Raw genomic sequence first — 20,517 nt, forward strand, 5'->3', positions numbered from 1 at the left:
GGTGACACCTATGAAAGGTGGTGATTCACTGAATCTTTTTAAGAGGTTTGGACATAGAAGGCGACAGAGAGACAGAGGACAGTATTAGACATTTGAACAGCACTGGGACAGGAAGCTACAGCAACAGGAAATCAGCTGACTACAGAAAAAGTAGTTGACATTTTAGTAACTAGAGAGGATTTCCGAAATTTTTCCTCATTGTTTAGTTCGCTCATGCTCATTTTTATTCTGAAATATATTCTTTTGTATTTGTCTGTCAATTTAAAAACGATGGAAAAATGTAAAGAGCAAAAACGATCTCTTACAGTAATTCGACCTATTGCAAATGTTTGTTTTAATATACAGTAATCAAGATTTAATCACAAACTTCACTGGATGGAAGCTCAAAATGATGAAATCTTTTCTCTGTGGGCCTTTTTCCACACAGCTCTTTTCATTCTTACCTTTTCAGTCAGCTTTTCCAGCCTCCAAGGAACAAAAAAAGACCTTAGCTCTATTGCGACTGCTTTATCTGGTAATTTCCCCGGGTGTTTTAGAATTCAGTCTTCTTACAGTCCTGAAGGTCACATCTGTCTGAATCACAAAGAGATCATCCGGATAAAATCCTGCTGCAAGTTGGACTCAAACACACCCGTTTCACTGAGAAGACATTGAAATTTAAACAGTAAAAGTTAATCAAGCTGCAATAAAGATGAGCTCCGGTGTGATCAGATCAAAATATTCCAAACGTCCCTGCTCCGCATGTATAAACTTTCCAGCAATCCATTAGCAGCTTCAGCATCACGGAGCCCCTCCCATAGATCCAAGCAGAGGTTATGAACTTATCATGCATATGACGACATCCAAGGTAAATACCCGCGGATATCCATTACATTTTCAGGCATTTATTCCCTTGTTTGGCTGTGTTTCCTGCTTTACGACCGTCCACCATCAGGTCATCTTCCTTAAAGCTGGAGGGGCTTAATGACAGCAAAGACTCTAAGTTGCAGATGTTGCATGGAGCAAAGGCAAAGAATGAGTCATCTGTCAGAGTTTTGTTGCCAGGATTGGCAGATTTCTTCCTCCTTATGTGTGTGTGTGTGTGTGTAGGGGGGCATCTGCTTATACATTGGTGCTCATGCTGTCAAAAACCAGCCTGAAATGACTCTTACAGTCTGATCAGAAATGCTATTATATCACTTTTCATTTTTAATTTCATCAGTCGGTGTCATTACTGTCATGGGAGAATTCAAAACTGGTTTAACAAACTTCTTTTTTTTTTAAATAAATCTAATCTTCAAAAGAGAATAATGGTCCTCAATATCAATTCAGCAGATTAGTTTTACAGATTAATCAAGTGAGACAGAGAGTTGATACTTATGAGCTTATGAAATATCAAATATGTCACCCCTTAACCGAACAATATGCACTGAGCGGAGTGGAGTATTAAGCATTAAAGTCATGACAATGACATTCAGCATCATTTATTTATCTAAATCCTTGTGACAGATGGGTCGACAGATAATAGACCTCCCTCCAAATGGAAAGACCTAAGGAGTAAAGGGGTGGGCGGGCCGCATCCGGATGGTAGTGGGATAAAGACAGGCATTATCTAATCTGAAGACAACATGTATTTAAAGATACATAGAGGGAGAAGGAGAGTTGTGACTGGTCACAGGTGGGGGAGCAAAAACATGGTGGCGGTCTGATCAGATTCTTACTTCCTTTGACGTCCCTCCAGATGTAAAACAGCTTCTCTATTCTTCTCTGAGATTTAGCCAGATGCTGCTGTCTGGATTTTTTGTTTGTTTTGTTTTGATATTCTGCAGGCAGGGAGCTCCTTACTGTCTGTGCTTCAGTGCGTGACTGTTAACAGCAAACCTTGCGGGTGGTATCTGGTAAATAAGGACAGAATCTCACATCCTTGCAGAGAACTAGATCCTAATAGCTGAGTTTTGCTGAAATAGAGCAAAACCGGAGCAAGACTCACTCTGCTGTGGTGATAGAGACTACAAATGTGCTTAAATTGTGTTGTCCTTTTAATAACTAGATGCTGAAAGGATATATGCACATCTGTAAGGCTTCAAATTAATTCAAGCCTCCAGCCAAGTGCTTGTAAATCCCGAGTGCTGTAGCCGCTAGCTAAGTATGTCAATTCGTCTTGCCTCTGTGGCCGGTAGCCAGCATGTCTTCAATTAGTCTCCTCTATTGCAAATCATCCTTTGGCAGCTAAGAAAGTGAAATTAAATGGGGATATTTTGAGTCCACTAATTGCTGTGGCTGGTAAATGGCAAATCTGCCTCATGCCCTGAATCGAGTGCCAGTCCATCTTCTGGTCAGGATATTAATTGTCAGACTGATCTGTAGGGATGCATTGGTCCAAAGATGAAGAAGTCCCATTAGGATGCAACCAGCAGTAAGATTTTTTTTTGTGCGTATTTTAAAGGTCAAAGGTTTGACATTTTGGGAAATGGGCTTATTTGCTTTCTTGACAAGGGTTGGATGAGAAAATTGGTACAACTCTCATATCTGTCTGCAGATAGATGCATGCATTACCATTACAAGTCACAGAGATATTATACAAACTGAGACGTATCCAGCTAACATATTTGATTGGGTTTGGAACAAGAGTCGCAACTTGGAAAGAGGTTTATCTAAACCCAAACAGGATTTTTTCTTCCAGATGGGAAATACCTTCAGTAGGGAAAGTTGTTAAATTACTTTTTGGTGTTCAAAAAATCACATACAGCTTCTTTCTTTGAGAACACACACACACACACACACACACACACACACACGCACACACACACACACACACACACACACAGCAAGGTTCCATCAAATTAAAACACAATCCACAACTCCTCTTCATACACACTTTATCATTTATTTCTGAAGCTTTATTCACCAAATGTTTTCTGCCAACTTTCCCTTAAAAATACAACCTACAAAATAGCTTTGCTCTTAGCTAATACAAGAATTGAACACAACAATGACCACAAGAAAGACGGCATTATGCTCAACCCTCTCCTGCAAATACTAGCTCATCAGAACCTGTAAATGGGTAAAAATACTCATTAACAAATTCTGTATTCTTTCACTCCAATTATTCAGACAACTCTTTGGAAGCACAGCATAATCAAATCACTTCCATTACATTTAACAGTAACCGAAACTTTATAATTCTCAAAGAATTAATGGAGAACAAATATAATCCAGTAGAAATGGCCTCAAGTCTCATTCATCATTTGAAGCTGCAACCAGGAAATGGTTAGCTTAGCTTTAGAACTTGAAACGGGGGAAACAAGTAGTCTGGCTCTGCTCAAAGATAATAAAATCCACCCACCAGCACATTTAAAGCTCACTAACGCAAATGTAGTTTGGAGTCACTGTGTGGTTGCCAGCTAACCAGCAGAGTCCAGGAAGTCACTGCGCCTGGCCAAGAAATCGTTTTGGCACATAACCTACCATAAAACCGCAACTTGTCATTTTTACACTTACATTTTTTTTAAACAAATAAGATATAAATGTTAATTAGTGAGCTTTAAAAGTGCTGGCAGACAGATTTAGTTACCTCTGAACAGTGCCAGGCTAGCTGTTTCCCCCCGTTTCCAGTATTTATGCTAAGCTAAGATGACTGTCTCCTGGCCATAGCTACATAGTTAGTGCACAAGCATTAGCGCTTACATTAGCTGTTACTAGCTTAACCCCCCCCCAATCTCTGACCAAACTATCGGTGGTCAAGTTGCATTGTAGGAAACACAAGAAGCACATTTTGAGAAGGAGAGGGAATGTGTAGAAAAAAAAAACGTTCAGTCTCGTTGTCTGACCGTGTTATTTAAGTGCTAAATGGGTGTGGTGCTCTTTTAAGATTTCACACCATAAAATTTTATTGGATAACAGCCTACATCTGTCCAACAGGGTTTGCTGTGGCAGGATATACTTTTCTATTACAAGAGATCTTCATCTACTCAACTCCATTCAAGACAAAAAAGGCCACTCTGACAAATCAGACGTCACAGGCGAGTGGATGTATGTGCCGGTTTTGTCGATAACACCCTATTAAGTGGAGGGGACGTGTCAGCGTGGGAGAGAGCCTAATCCAATCAGCAGAGTAATTAAAAACACACAGCACAGCAGCCCTGATGGCTGCTTTGTCAGGGGAGGCATTCAGCATTTAGCACAGAGAGGGATGAGCTGTAGTCACACCAGGTCAGAGCGATGGCCGCCACCGCTGCTGTGCCATTACAATCACAATCAGTATCAACAAAATTAGAATTCAAAGGGTGATCTGTGCCACTACTACTGTCCACACGATGTTCGTATTTTCTTCCTCCAACGATCAGCATCACTGCTGTGGTTTTATTCCACGCCTGGCTCCCAGTTTTCATTCATCTGGCTGTATTGTTTCCTAATTAGTCTTCCCTTTATGGCATTGGCTCTCATCATCTTCTCGTTTCATTTAGCTCAGTTTATTCCTCTTTCATTAACACCAAAAAAAAAAAAAAAAAAAAAAAAAAGGCTCCCACCAGTGTTGCTGAGCTGCAGCCAGCATGCAGTTAGAAAACAAACCACCAGATGTCACCCACGCCTCAGTGCCTCCAATCTGTATTTTTATGAAGCAGTGAATTTTGTTTTTGGCACTGTGTCACGCCGGTGCTTGGTGCATAACAGCACAAGGCGCTTTTTCATTTTTTTCCCTCGCGAGATTAACTCAAAGTCAATTTTGCACACATTGAAGCAGCAATATTGCAGGGATGCAGCAGCAACAGGATGCTCCTGCTCTGATGACACATTGCCGAGGCACGTTGTGTGCCCTCGCTCCACGCCTGGTGCAGTTTCGTCTGGTTTCACTGGTGACTTAGCCATCCTTCTTTTCGCCTCCGAGGGCCACTCTCCATCCTCTGTGTGCAGCCGAGCATGAATCTGTGGCTCGGGAGCGCTCTGGATGTGTGACAGGCTGCCTAGGAGAGGGGTAATTCCGAAGGGCAGTAGAAGTAATAGGGTAATCTATTATACAGTCCAACTCTTTCTTCCTCCTCTCATGCTCCCCTCCCTCCTCCTTCCTCGCTCTCCCTCTCTCTCGGTCTCTCGCTGCCTCTGCCCTTGCATCAGCATTTCGTGAGGACAAATGAGAAGTAGAGTTTAACTATGCACATTCCCGTTGCCCTCCTGCAGAGCCCAGCACTTTCTCAATTAAACTGAAGTCCATCTGCCCCCATGATTCAAAGCTCACCCCCAGCTGAGTGGGGGTATCTCTCTCTCTCTCTCTCTCTCTCTCACACACACACACACACACACAGTTCCTGTCTAGCAGTGTGTGACGATTACCGCCGCGGTGTTATCATACGTGTAACCAGCGTCCATATATTTTTGACACGATGTGGTACACATGTGAACACCAGCAGGACACACAGCAGGAGATGGGAAAAGGGAATGAAAGATGAGGGATGAAATGTAAAATGAGTGAGGTTTCGGTCAGTAATTCTTCTTTTACCATTTTCCTTTTCACTTAGGAAAAAGGAAGGGAGATGTTACGCACAGAGAAGTGATTTCTTTTCAACATTTTTCAATAACGGAGAGGCAGAAAGAACAAAAGAAGGATTGGGTTTTCAGCTGCTCTGGTCTTTGTGCTCATTTTGCCTTTTGGTGCCCATTTTTGTGCACAAATTGAGCATATTTAAAACACTTCTCTGCCCCGACCTGTTTGGGAAGCCTACTTTACTACTGTTTCTGTATGTTTTCCTTGTCACAACCTTTTCAATCAATTCTCCATCAGCGTTAACTACATTTAAAATCGTGTGCATCATCTGTTTCTGTTGTCTTTAAGAAGGTCAAGTCATAGCCACATCTCATAGCATCTCCTCTCCCCACCTCCTGCTCTGTCTTCAAACCTTTCACCCCACATCACTGGCATTTCTCTCTCTCGTGCTCTCCATTTTAGTCCCACCTCCCAGAGAGACAGGGAGGCAGAGAGAGAGAGAGAGCTCACAGCCACCTCCTCGTCTCTCCTTCCTCCTCTTCCTCTCTCAGCTCCCTTCTCTTCCAGCACACGCTCACACTCCTTCCTTCTCATGCTGACTGGATGCAGACCGGGGGATTTCCAGCAGCTTCCTGAGCCTGTCCTCCCTGTCCTCCCTCCCTCCCCTCCTCCTCCATCAACACCCGGAGCTTCTCCTCTTCTGCCTCCTCTCTGCTCCTGCTCCTCACCACCAGGATGTGGCACTCGGCTGCTCTGCTCCTCTCTGGATTCTCTGCTTTGATCCACGGTGAGCTCTCCCTCTCTCTCTGTCTCTCTCTGTCTTTTATTCTGTTTTCAGGGATCAGATTGCAGCAGCGGCACTTTAGTCTCAAAGTGGGTGATTTTATAGGAATTGGAGTCGGCGGTGTTGATGCTTGATCTGTGAAGTGTACATCAGGGGAAGAATTCAAAGTAGAAAGAAATAAAGACTCCCGGAGAAGGAAAGTGAGAATCCGTCTCACCTGTTTGCTCGCTTGTTTACTTCTCTGGGATTTGTCACAACTGTGTTCTTATATATCTGGACACATATCGCTGAGTTGACCTGAAGGGCTGCATGCCTCCACACGAGATGCTTTAACAGGCAGATTGACATCTTGTCTGTGCAGCCAGCCAGATGCAATATCTGAGCAGTCATAAACGTCTTTCCTCACTCCACAAGCCTTTTTATGTGCAAATCCGCATGCATGTCGGGGGATCTTTACCCCCTCGCAAAACAGGTCACAGATCAACTGAACTGCACGTATAGATCGGCTCTTCCATCTTGCCGCCCTGTTGTGGATGTGTTACTGCAGCCGATCTGATGGGGCTCCGAGCAGCAGAAGTCGTAGCTGAATATAAAGGCTGACAGTGGATGACAGGGCTGAGAGGAGAGTGGGTGAACTTATCCCCACAGGCGGAACAAGTACCAGCAGTGAAATGCTTTTTCTGTTTGTTTTTGTTTTCAAGAAGAGGCTTTTTGATAAGAAAGTCCAGCAAATAAAAGACGTGAGGATTGTTAAGGCAAAAGTTTCGGACGGTATTGCTGCGGTGGAGTTTCAAAAGCAATAGATTTAAGGAAACATCCAGAGGAATGGAAGAAGCTTCAAAGCCAGAAACAAAACAATTTCTCCACACTGTTTGTCTCATATACAGTATGTTCTCTGTCTGCCTTTCTAGCACTTTATTGAGGTTATATAACACCAGTGATATTTTCAGATCTAAGACCCCATTTTTTAATTGCTTCACTATTGCACCGATGGGTGAAATCCTGGATGTCTTTGAGAATCATTTAAATTTAATTCCCTGTATTTAAACATGGTATAAATGTTGGCTTTAGAAACCTCCGGCTCTCATCTACAATGTAAATCAAAAGCTATATGTTTGGATATGATAAACAACAACATCAGTCAACAACATCCTTTACATTTTAAATTGGTCTGCACATTTGTGGTTCACAGCGCTGTCTGCACACACTCCCGTCAATTTGTTTCAAAGTCCATAAACATCTCTATTCAACATTTTATGTGCATTACTCTGAGGATTTCAAATGAACCTAATTATACATTCATTAGTGTCGATTATGCCTTGGTAAGGTTTCCCGTTATTTCTAATTAGATCACTATTTGTTTACTGACTGTTCTGCAAGCCCCCTATGTTTGTCGATTTCCTTCTGCACAGCATTAATATTAATGTTGAATATTTCCATCTGAGCTGGAGATCTCCTTTATATTTAATTTGCAAATCTTAAACAATTAAAGTCAAGATAAGTGTGACTAATGGTGATAAAAGATTAGCTTTTATTTCCACTAATTACGTCATTTCATCCCGTTTTTTCCTCCGTTTCTCTTCTTTTTAGTCTTGTTCTTCTGGACGTATTTATAGATAAGGATGTTCGGTTCCTGCGGGCTAAATATTCTGATCCAATCAGCTGCTCTTTTGATTTTTCTTTGCCGTTTCCCTGCCTGTCCGTGCTCCCACCCGAAAGCCTCATTTGATTCCCTGGTGAGATTTTCATTTTGAGGTTTTCCTTGAAGATTGGTGTCATTTTTATTCACCTCACAGAAAACAGAGACTTATCTGTCACTAAGGGTTTCATAGGCGACGTTGACTCTAACATACAGAGGTGTTATTATGCTGTGGAGTGTGGCTTGCTTTCACAGGTGTACATTTTGTTAAATCCTGCCATACTTTTCTGCCTCTCCAGTGTCGCTGCAGGGTCCTCACCAGAGGAACCTGTTGAAGAACCTCCTGAAGGACTACAACCGGATGGAGCGGCCGGTGGGCAACGACTCCCACCCTCTCACTGTTGTCTTCACCCTCAGTTTGATACAGATCATGGACGTGGTGGGTGTCTGCAGTCATTCTCAGTCTGAGTGATGAGGCTGTCAGATGAGTTATGGAGTGTGACCATGGGGAGTGAATATATTTCTAACATTGAAAATAAATATAAGATGATGTTATCAATTTGTGTGATGAAGCTTTTTTCTTGGAGAGCAAAAAATCAGTTGCAGCCTGTTGTTTTGTTTCCTTAATTAAGGTGAAAATTTGCCTAAAATTCTCCGCAATATTTAAAAAGGGTGCCAAATAATATTCCGCTGTTTGAGATGCACTAAAAATGGTTGAAATGTTTTGCAGGATGAGAAGAATCAAGTGCTCACCACTAACATATGGCTACGGATGGTAAGTGCTTTTGGACAATAATGAATTTGCTGCCATTATGAGCTCAGGTGATTTTTATTTGGTCTTTAACATGTAAATTAACGCAGTCACCTACACTCTGTGAATCTCATAACATCTTTAAACTCCAGAGATACGTGAAATTGTTTTTAAGAAACAGCTTACATTTTTGACAGGAAATAAATGTACAATAGTAATGCTTTGTAAAGTACATTACATGAATTCTGGACTTCAGACTGGCTGCCTGTAGTCGACCCCACTGGGATAAAAAACTGCATCTGTGTCTCTGCGTTTAAGAGTTGGTTCGACCACTATCTCCAGTGGAACCAGAGTGAACACCCCGGAGTGAAAAACCTCCGCTTCACCACAGATCAGGTGTGGACGCCAGACATCCTGCTCTACAACAGGTAAAACACGCACAAACATCTAAACAGGCAGTTACAGCTCACGCATTATATCTCAACAAGTAGTCACTTCCACATCTGTCCTTTCTCAGTGCAGATGACGACTTTGACTCCACCTTTAAGACCAATGTTCTGGTGAACTCCAGCGGCTACGCCGAGTACCTGCCTCCAGGTTAGTCTCTTTTTGCTCATGCTATCACTGTTGTTCATCCCTTTTTCACCGTCCCATCACTTCCTCATCTCCCTGCGGTGCAACAGCAGCATCTCATTCTGTAATCTCTGCATATCTCCCCTGTTTGTACATTTGACATTAATATTTTATTAGAATGAAACAGCATCCCTGGTTACTCGCTGGTTACACGTTCCCAGCACTGAGAGTAACACCTATAAATAGGAGACGCTGGCTTCCTCCGTTTCCTGTCGAAACCCAAATGCAAGACCCGTGCAAGCCTGTGAAAGTAACGGCTCCCCAGGGTTTCCACAGGTCTTTACTTTGTATTTTCTCAGTCGTTTCTTTGTAAACCAGATTACAGAAGGCTGAGATTGAATTCCTGGAGTTTGGGGGGGGGGCCTCTGAAGTAAAAGTCAAAGCTCAGAAAGCCACCCTATCAATTCTATTCAGCAGCCATGTTTATTAATAGGCTGCTGCTGAATGTAAATACAGCTCCTTAATGCTGCGATCTGGACCCGAGCCAATTAGGGAAAAGAATAAATGATGGTGCTGAGGAGGAGGAGGAGAGGTTTTACCACAAAGGCAGGATGAGAAAGAGAGCAGGAGAGATGGGGTGAATGGGAAAAAAACAGGAGAAAAGGGAAAAGAAAGCTTTTTGCCTCCCTCTCAGAAGTCTGTTTGCAATTTTCTGAGGTCCTCTTGGGCTCTTATTGCCAGTAAATGAAAGGCAACAGGTCTGTGGGTGGCAGGCATGGAACAGGAGCTTGACACATAGTAAATAATTCAAAGGTGGATGATCCCAGGTGTCTGCTGCACACCATAATTTGAAGAATGTCTGTTTTAACCGCAGAGGTAAAGGTGCTATGTTTGGTTCTAATGGCAAAACAGAAGATAACAGATTTTAGCTCATATGTATCTTGATTGGGTGACATTTGCAAGCTGGGAATCTTGTCTAAGAGCCCGTTAGTGGTTTCTGGGGAAGCGATTTTCAGAATGAAGATGGAGATTTATTTTGGGAGCTTTGCTGCAAGAAGGAGAGCGATTGCTCCAAGGTTACTGGATATCTGTGAGAGGCGGATTACAAACAATATAGTGTGCATGAAGGTGCAGAAATCAGTCGACTACTTATAGGTAATCAGTGTAATTTCATTTGAGCAGTTATAAAGAAATCATCCCCATGAAGCAAAGACAACCACGTGCAAGGCCTTGGTGCCGCTAACTTGGTTTGAGAGCGCAGGGAGAGTATGAAAAGAAAATTTATAGCTACCACTTAATTGCGTGTCATTTTTGTGATCAACTTCTGCTTTGAAACACGCATTTAACCTGCTAACCTCCTTACTCTTCCCTAACTCTGCTTCATTCCACTCTGAAGGCTGATTTGCATGTGGACGGCCTCATAATGAATGTCTTTGAGGGCTCTAAGGCTTCACTGGCATTTTGGTTCTGTGCGCGCCTCTGAACAGGCTTGATTCGTCTATTTCAGTAATTACTTGAAGGGCTGGAGTTTGCCAGTGCGAGGATCATTGTGATTCTTCGTTCGGGTGGGTGGATACCAGCGTGCAAGTGTGTCTTTTTGATTTTGTGCTTGCTTGTGTCTTTGCATATGCATGTGAGTGTGATCATTTTGCATAATAAAAGTGGTAATCTGATTAGGGCACTATGCACAATCTCATTTTTCAGTGTCACTGTTGAGGTTGCTTTCTATTTCTGAGGCTTAGCTAACAGCTGTGTGCGCAGGCAGAGCGCAGAAACAGCATTTGCTTGCAGAAAAAGAATATCTGTGAGTGACAATACTGCTGCCAGGTTTTTTCTGCGCATTTCTTTGATGGGAGGTTGTTTCTAATCTAGTCTTTGCTTTCATTTCTCCAGCCTCCAAACTCAATTTCAAAACGGTAAACTCTCTGTAGACTTGCACAACGTAAATAACAATCCTATTGCTGGGTGCACTCTTGCTTGTGATGCAGCATTTTTCACACCGTTTCTGTGTAAAAATGGCAGGTGGTTGCATTAAGAACTCAGTGTTTAGAGCTGTCTGGATATGAAAGGAATGAATGATTCTCTGATGATTGTTATTCAGAGGAGGCTTTCTGCACAACACAAGTGGTCCCCAGATACATCTGTCCCTGGTCACCTCAGTACAGGACGCTGCAAGGGTCATTGTTGTTGTTTGGTCAATTGATTGTGGAGCTTTAACTTGCCGCCTCCTCTTCATTTGTCCTCCTTTGCCTTTTTCTCAGGAATCTTTATGAGCACATGCAACGTGGACGTTCGCTGGTTCCCTTTTGACATCCAGAGGTGTGAGCTGAAGTTCGGCTCTTGGACGTATGACGGCTGGCTGCTGGACCTCCAGATGAATGAGGCTGACATCTCAGGCTACATGCCCAATGGAGAGTGGGACTTAATTGGTGAGTAAGGTGAAACCTTTGCCTTGCATCCTCATCAAAAGCATCCAGTCACAGAGCAATAGAGTCATTTTCCCTCTGTCCTCATTCTTCCAGGAGTTCCCGGCACCAGAAACGAGGCCTTCTATGATTGCTGTAAGGAGCCTTACCCGGATGTGACGTTTGTTGTGACAATACGTCGGCGGACGCTCTATTATGCCCTGAACCTGCTCATCCCCTGTGTGTTGCTGTCTTCCATGACCCTGCTCATCTTTGTGCTACCAGCTGACTCAGGGGAGAAGATCTCACTGGGTGAGTTGATCAAAAAGAGCAATGATTGAGGAAACAGGCAGCTACAGCGGGGCAAAAAGGCAGAAGAAGTGTACAAAGAGGGCTTGTTAGTATTATATCTTGGCTTTTAGCTCAGGGACTTCTCACAGTGAGGTGAAGACCAGTGTGAGATTCCAGTCCATAGAAATTAAAGCTTCATCCTGTTGTTGTTCCCAGTTTCCTTCTATTAAGATTCTAGATTACCATGCATACTATACAAAACAACACTGCCATCATTATCATTATTATTATTTTAAAAGGAAATAAGCTTTTAACAAAATACCATATTTACTCTTTACTTTAAGTTTTTGACTGCTTGTAGTGTTATATGGATTTTTATGAGTGGGTTGTTTTTGTTTTTTTGTTTGCTATCGTGTACATGCACAGACATGTACAAAACATAAGTGACGTGCTTCACAGTCGTGCCAATAGTTTCACACTATTTCACTGATCTACATGTGGCAACAAAGGCAGAAGAGAAAGAAGACCAGGTCTAAACCGAAAGCGTATGGTTGGATCGTGTTTGGTCAGTGTGCTCCTGTGGTGATTGAAGAGTGTCCGCACCTTGCTGTAAAAGCATCCTGAGGACATAATGAGGTCTGTCTGTGTTGGACCCATGCGCAAGACTGTTTTCTTTATCCGTTTTCCAGACCGCCCACATCCGCTGGCATCAAAGTTTAAACTGCCCACTCCTTCGAGATCTGTGGAATCCCTGTGCAGTCCTCTATTTCATGCCTGTTGGTAATAACGTAGCTAAATTAAATCCTCCTGTTCTGCATGCAGCCATAACACTTTGATGGGTTTTCTTTTGCGGATTTGGCTAAATGGTTGTGCTGTTTGGTCACTGTACCTTGTATGTGCATCCATGGCAGTATCAATGAATGTGCTCGTGTTCAGTAAAGTTCACAGTCACGTAAGATGACATGCTGAATGTCTGATCATGCGGTGTTTATTCCAAATAAACTTCTACAACTTTCATTGTGCGAAAAGGTCGCACCTCTCTGTTAAAGCATCCTGAGGACAAAATTGAGGACTACTTGTGCCTATTCATTTTGAAAGTGCCGTCGCACTTGCAATGGGAAAACACCAAAACACGCTGGACCAATAGTGTAACCTCATCACTCAGTCAGTAAATCAGGGAAAACTTTCATGTTTATAGGGCTGGATCTCTGTGGCGCCAAACCGGACGAAAGCTAAGTGAGAGGACACAAATATACGTGAGAGATGTTGGAGTTACTGTGCCAGAGGGTTAGGGACTCTCACGCAGTAACTTGCTCTCTCTCGCTTGCACTAAACAGCAATTCAATCCTCTTTTGCAGTAACTGGCACATTTATCCCCATTTTCTCCCACAATTTTTGCTCAGCTTTCATCCGGTTTGCTGCCTCATATAAACCCGCCTTGCTGCTGTCCAGCCAAAAAACTGCTAGCAAGTAAACACGGATGTAAATAATGCAGGTTTCAAACTTAAAAAAAGAACAGCTTTGTAAATGTTTTGAGGAAGAAAATGCACTCACACAACACAAATCCACTAAAAGTAAATGTGTTATTCTGTAAAAAGTGTTAAGTATGTGTATTTAACTGCATAAGTCACATGACTGACCAATAGACTGTATAAAGACAAACCGAAACCAACTCACCAATTCTAAAAAGTTTGGTGAAGGGAATGAGCATGGCGTGCAGGAGAAGAGTTGTACGACATGCTTTCATTTTGATAGATTTACATCACGGACCAGATGGAAATTCTACCTTGAAAAGGCAACAACAGTCCCTTCCCTCAACATCCAACCTAGTGAGTGTTCACAACAAGCAAACCTTCCTGGAATAAAAGCAAAAACAGAAACTGGAGAGTCACTGAGGACTACGGGGCGGGATGAAAGAGGCACAGGAAGAGGGTGTGGAGCTGAGAGATGAGACGGATTACAGGATGCAATAGAAAGATGAGAAATGCGAGGAGGAGGAACAGAGACGGATGGATGTGGGAAGGGTAGCGAAGAGGGAACGCAGACGGGAGAAGAATTCGAAAAGGATGAGAGAGGACAGCATAACAGAGAGAGGGAGGACTGATGAGGAGGAAGAGGTGGGAGACAACCAAATGGCACTATAATAAGCTGAAGGAGAGAGAGAGGAAGCTGTGCTGCAAATAAACTGTAATATCTGTTTCAACCTGTGTAGAGCCCAAGATGGATGATGTTCACCTCATCGGGGCAATAAAGAGTCCAGATTATCTGACCTTTCTGAGTAGATCTGAAAGGATAAATCGATTCACGGAATAGTGGCAACATTTTGATAATAGATTATTAAGTGTTTCAGCCATTTTTGAAGCAAAAATGCCAAATTCTCTAGCTTCTTCCTCTCAAATGTGATTTACGTTTATGCTCTTTTCTGTTTGACATCATTGTACATGGAATATTTTTGGGTTTTAGACTGTTGGCAAGAGCGGAAAAGCTATCCGAACATGTCATCTTGGGTTCTGAGAGATTATAATGGCATTTCTCACAGACATTTTATAGACAAACACAATTAACTGATTAATGGAGAAAACAGTCAGCAGATTAATTGAATGAAAGAACTGCAGTCATGTTTCTGACGTGACATTATTGCATTGTCTTTGCACCCGTTCGATAATTCACCAAACACACCCGAACATTTAGATAAATGCCTCTGAGTTCAGGGAGGGAAATCGCGACAGCTTTGTCAAAGCATATCCTTAACCTCAATACAGGATGCATTACGCAGCATTTCTTGACACAAAAAATGCTAACCCCTTACACACGGCCAATTAACCTATTGATGTAATTAAGGCTAGTGAATTGATTAGGGGGAGAGAGCTTACACACTGCCATCCAGGAAAATACTCTGTCACTCCACTTGATGGAGGAGTCACAGGGACCATGTGGCTGGGCCTTTAGGGTGAGAGGAACATGCTTTTAAAAAGAACACGGGTCATTTTTGAGAAAAGAAAGCAACGTAAAGGAAGCATTTTTAATTTTCTTAATATCCTTACAGGGCATTCATATTTTATCTCTCGGCCTAGGACTTTAATTGAATGCCCCTGAATGGGGACAGTTATGCCAGCAAAGCACTACTTAAATTCTGCCTGCTTCAGAAGTGAGACAGATAGTGTGGAGGTGGATAAATGAAGATGGAGAGGAGTTTCAGTGCAGGAGTATATGGGGTGTGTGTTCACATGCACGCGGGTGGAGTTGGGACAACTTAAAAAATGGCTATTTGCTTTGTGGAAGTGGGGTTTTTTTGCTGTAGAAGTACAGAATGTCAAAAAGTAATTCACTGTATGATCATTAGGGGGTCACTTACATAAATCGAACCTGGTCTCATCCTGAGTGTGACCATTTATCAAAATACCAGACACACTAATGTAATTTCTTCAACCACAAATGTTGATTGCTTAACAAAACGTAGTTCCAGCATGATGTCCTCATATCTATCTATCTATCTATCTATCTATCTATCCATCTATCTATCTATCTATCTATCTATCTATCTATCTATCTATCCATCTATCCATCTATCCATCTATCTATCTATCTATCTATCTATCTATCTATCTATCTATCCATCTATCTATCTATCTATCTATCTATCTATCTACAGGAATCACCGTCTTGCTGTCTTTGACTGTTTTCATGCTGCTGGTTGCAGAGATCATGCCAGCCACATCTGACTCCGTCCCCCTTATAGGTATGTGGGATGCAGTGCTGGATTGATGAGTTGTTGGTTCACATGGTCTCTAATGAACAAGTTAGTTCACTGGACACCCACTTAAAACCTGTTGCTATAACAACATTTAATGATTGTCAATATGAAATCAAGATGTTGTACTCGTCAGAGATGCTGCATGAAGTTTCTATCAGATAGGGACAATCAATGTTTGGACTTTCGTGTTAATTTTCTCAGCAACAACTCCAGGGAGCTAGCTTCTGGTTGAGCTCTGGTGGTTTACAAAGTCAAGTCAGGTTTATTTATACTGCATCAACAAGACCAAAGATCAGATCAATGTAACAATACCACAGTTAAAAAGTCCTGCATTCAAACCCTTCCTTAAAGGTCCAGTGTGTAGGATTCAGGGGGATCTACTGGCAGAAATGTACCATAATATTCAAAGTTTTGTTCCTTTAGCATTTAGTTTTAATTAAATTTCTTGGAATCTACAACCTCACTGCTCGATGGGACTAAATCCTACACACTGGACCATAACGGAAAAATACATGCATTAGTGGCAAAGTGTACTTAAAGTACCAAAAGTAAAAATACTCATTATGCAAAAGAGCTCAATTCAAAGTGTTACATATTTATTATTTGAACTGAATTCCTGATTCATTATAGTCTAAGCTGCATATGAATATTATCAAGGTAGAGCCAATTTTATCAACTGTATATAGTGTTGGATAATTTCATCTATGACAATGCACACATAGAAGTGTAGAAGAGTAACATGAAATAGAAATACTTGAGTAAAGTACAACAAAACCCCAGGTTTGTCACAGAGGTCCTACCAACGTGTTCAGGATATTGCACCCTGTATCTGAGGACTCTTAGTTTGGATAGGTAAAAACTACACAAAATAAAGAAAAAAAACATGATTACAACAAATTACCAGACAGTAGTGGAGCTACAAAATGCCAAAAAAGAAGAAAAACACAGAATTACAGAATTTATTTTAGCCATCTGCTCGCCTTAAAACTTAATTGGCTAAATTGATTGCGGGCACACAGCCGGAAATTATGTTCAGTGAGCTAAGATTGCAGCCAGAGACAGATGCATGGAAATCTTTGCCTCAAGACACAAATCCTGGTCATTAAAACATAAGAAAAAAAAAAAGTCATAATCACCAGAGCGCTGCCTTCAGCATAATTCTTCTAGTAAGAATAACTACCCCAGTGCATTCTTAATCGTCAGTCGCTTTTACAAACACAATGTAGTTAACAGCAGGTGGTAATGTCGGCAGGTCACAGGTTGGCATGAAGATTTAACAAAAGATGTGTTCATTTCTAATAACGCAGGGGAGGAAAAATCCTTACAAAGTCTTGTTATTCTCCAGTATTTTTTGGTCACGTATCTGGGAAATAACCACTGAAATAAAGTCTTTTCCTCCCTGTACTGACAAAAAACATGAAAGTGTGTTTCTATGATAGCCTTGTAGGAAACAGTAGTGGGAAATGAGCGTGTGTGTAAAATGTATTGTAACACAGCTCCACACTTCCCTTCGCCCAGGTCAGTACTTTGCCAGCATAATGATCATCGTTGGGATGTCAGTCATCGCCACGGTGGTGGTTCTGCAGTATCATCACCACGATCCAAACGGAGGAAACATGCCCAAATGGGTGAGTCTGACCTCAAACTCTTCATCACAATCTCATGCATAATCAGTTACATACACTATGTTTTCTGGTTTGTCAAATCCTCTTCAGGGTTGGTCTCCCTATTTCAGATATGGTATACTGCATTTAGATTTCAGCATTATATATAAATATATAAATACATTCCATCCATCTGTTAGTGCTACCTGCACTCGTCTGCCAGTTTCCTTTCTCTTTTTATTCTCTGACTTCCTCAGCTGTGACTCATCCGGCAGTGTCAGTCTGCCTGCGCGTGCTCATCAAATGCCTCGCCACAGACTTCAACGGGAGTGTTTTTCAAAGCGCTCTGGATATGTGGGCGGATTCGATTTGAATCATTCCTTCTTCCCTTTCCCTCTTCTCTTTTTTTTTTTTGCCTTCTGTTCGATGCTAAAAAATGCATCAAGCATTCCTACAAAAGTTTGGTTCTAATGTGAATAGATCAAAAACCTTTCAAACAGGAACAATTCCTCATTATTTCTAACAAATTTAACATAGGATGGCATTGTTTGACACTTGAAGATATTTTTTTTTCACGATTTCTCCCACTAAAATAAGAAAAATATTAAATGAGGTCTCGTCTTTGTACAGCCAATTTCTCCAAGACAAAACTGAGCTCAGTTTTCCATCAATATGACATGACATACATCTTAAATTCAGCTTGAGTAAATTCGCAATTTAAGATCCTAAAATGGTCTTTTTTTCTCTGGCTGCACTGATCTTTTTTTGCCTGAAACTCATGAGAGGGCAGGAGAATCCAAAAGAAAGCTTGACCGGCTTATAAATGAGCCTGCACAATGTCAAGAATTTGTCTCACTCCTGTCAGAAAGGAAAAGAGCCAAAACAAGATCTACATATAAACTTCAGTTCCAGTTTCAAATACATTTCAAATGAGTACTATCCAAGAGCACTGTTTGTAACAAAGTTCCTGCTGGTGGCGCTAGAGGGAGGGTCATCGACATTTCTACATGATTGATTGATTGGGGGGTTGGAGAAAGTGGTCAGAATTCAGCACATAAAAAGATGATTTATTTCTGATGGGACACAGACAGACTCGTGAGCAGCTAAAGTTATCTCGGGGGTGTTGTGAACGCGGAGAAAAATTGACAGTTCTACATTTACCGATATGTAGACAAAGAGCTCGGCAGATGCCGGGTGTATCAAGACATTGCAAGGACGTCCTGTTGATGAATAGCCTGTTCAAACAGTCCGATGGCCAATTAACGAGCTAATTGATGTGGTTCAGATGAGAGCATAGAACCAGCACAGTTCATAATTGCAGCCCGGACAAAAACAACATCAACAGCGGCGGCAACAGGGACTGTTACCTAGCCAGTGAACACACTCGGTGGAGACTAATTGAGCAGTCATCTGGACATTAGCCTCTCATTAGATGCCAGACACCGATCTGGATGCTGTTGGGCCAACATGCCCTTTCAGGGGACGTGTAGTTTTTTTTCCAAGGGAGTTTGGTTTTCATGTTGTGGAAGTGGAAACACGAGGAAACAAGGAGATGAGAGGAGACGAGGAGAACAGAGGAGAAAACAGAGTTTTTAACGCAGCAGTTTACTGTAACATTATTGCAAGCTCATTATGGCCATGAAACAGTAACCTGCTAGTTGATCGCACTGATTCCACAGTTTAAATCTAATGCTGCCTTTGTGAGCGTCTTCTCTGCTGCAAATACAGTTCAGGCTAAAAAATCTTCTTTGCCTCAGGCGCTTTAAAACTGGGCGTCCCTGGTGAGGATCTCGTGCTTCTACTTCTACAAGTGCAGCTGCACTTTGAAACAAGATCAAGGTTGGAAGCAGCACCAACGCCAGTCCGCTACAAGTGAAGCTATTCGCCCAGCTTTTAACGAATGTTATGTGAAGGTCAAGATGTGTGGGTGGTTTTCAGTGCCTTATTTTTCATGCTTTTTTGCTCTTTCACTCTGTCGGCTCTGATTTTTATCAGCGTCTCTCTTCTACTCTCTACAGGTGCAGCTCGTCTTGTTGCAGTGGGTTGCATGGTTCTTGCGTATGAAGCGGCCAGGAGAGAATGACGACCCAGAGCGACCCCCATGTGCCCCCCACTTGCGGCGCTGCTCCTCGGGCTCCCAGAGCGGGAGCATCCCGAACCCTCCGGACCCCACCCTCCATCCTCTGCACCCACAGAACCTGGCTCCGCTCCAAACAGGGCCCCTCCACGCGGGGCACCCTCACCTCCACACCCAGTCCAGCACTAACAACAACGGGAACCTTCTTTACATGGGCTTCCAGAGCATGGAGGACCCTTCAGTGCTCTCTGAGCCTGTCCAGAGGAACAACATCTCAACAGGGCCTCCGCGAGTAGCAGGAAGCCCGCCTCCGCATCTGCCATCTCAGTTCTGCAGCTCCCCGCCACCTCCTACCCCCAATTTGGATACAGGCTGCCCCAGCACTGTCTCCAGTGGTGGGGGCTTCGGAGTTGGACACGGAGGGCTTGGAGGGTGCTCGGCTGCAGGGTTAGGAGACCCCCAGCTGCAGGCTATCCTGGAGGAGGTGCGTTACATGGCAGACCGTTTCCGGGAGCAGGACGAGGCCGAGAGCGTGGCCGACCAGTGGAAATTTGCAGGCGCCGTAATCGACCGCCTGTGTCTGGTGGCCTTCAGCGTTTTCAACATCATATGCACCATCTCTATCCTCATGTCTGCTCCCAACTTTGTGGAGGCTATTTCAAAGGACTTCGTTTGAAAGCAAAGAGGAAAAAAGAGGAGGAGCGGTGGTGCGAAGGAAAGGATGAGGGGAATTGAATATAGGATGAAGGATGGAGTGGGCCCGGATCCAAGGAAACACAATTTCCAGCGGACTGTGGGCTCTGTGATTTGTGATTGCGAGGAACTGGGAAATAAAAAAAAAACAAAAACAAATGGTTTTCTTTGCAATACATTCTGTTTTGTGAGTGAAATATAAGCAGAAAATAGATGAGGAAGGGGGTACCACAGTGGACTTAATGAGATTAGGGTGAGCAGGGTGCTTTATCAGATTCTTGACAAGGTGAAATGGATTCTTGTGGTCGATTCAAAGAATTTCCCCCAAAATTAGGAGAAAGATGAGTCAGAAAGGGAGAAAGAAAGAGAAGATTATCGGTCCAATGCAACCTCAAGTAAGAAAGCTCTTAAAGCAGGGGGGAGATTGAGAGAGTAAGAGGGGGAAAGAGACAGGCATTAGATAGGGGCAGATAAATAAGACAGAC

At 42.7% G+C, this 20,517-nt stretch overlaps 1 protein-coding gene across 1 annotated transcript; it reads left to right on the forward strand.

The window, feature by feature from the left end:
* The first annotated feature begins 7,862 nt into the window (after positions 1 to 7,862).
* On the forward strand, positions 7,863 to 20,045 carry chrna11 (cholinergic receptor, nicotinic, alpha 11). The gene is made up of 12 exons (XM_041955584.1): positions 7,863 to 7,981; positions 8,184 to 8,323; positions 8,615 to 8,659; positions 8,954 to 9,063; positions 9,153 to 9,232; positions 11,470 to 11,637; positions 11,731 to 11,925; positions 15,557 to 15,643; positions 17,177 to 17,286; positions 19,281 to 19,432; positions 19,529 to 19,645; positions 19,733 to 20,045. The coding sequence occupies exons 2-12, from the start codon at positions 8,246 to 8,248 to the stop codon at positions 20,013 to 20,015; spliced, it is 1,425 nt and encodes a 474-aa protein (XP_041811518.1). The 5' UTR covers positions 7,863 to 7,981; positions 8,184 to 8,245; the 3' UTR covers positions 20,016 to 20,045.
* The last annotated feature ends 472 nt before the right edge of the window (positions 20,046 to 20,517 follow it).

Source organism: Chelmon rostratus, chromosome 16, assembly GCF_017976325.1.
Source record: "Chelmon rostratus isolate fCheRos1 chromosome 16, fCheRos1.pri, whole genome shotgun sequence".
Taxonomy (NCBI): domain Eukaryota; kingdom Metazoa; phylum Chordata; class Actinopteri; order Chaetodontiformes; family Chaetodontidae; genus Chelmon; species Chelmon rostratus.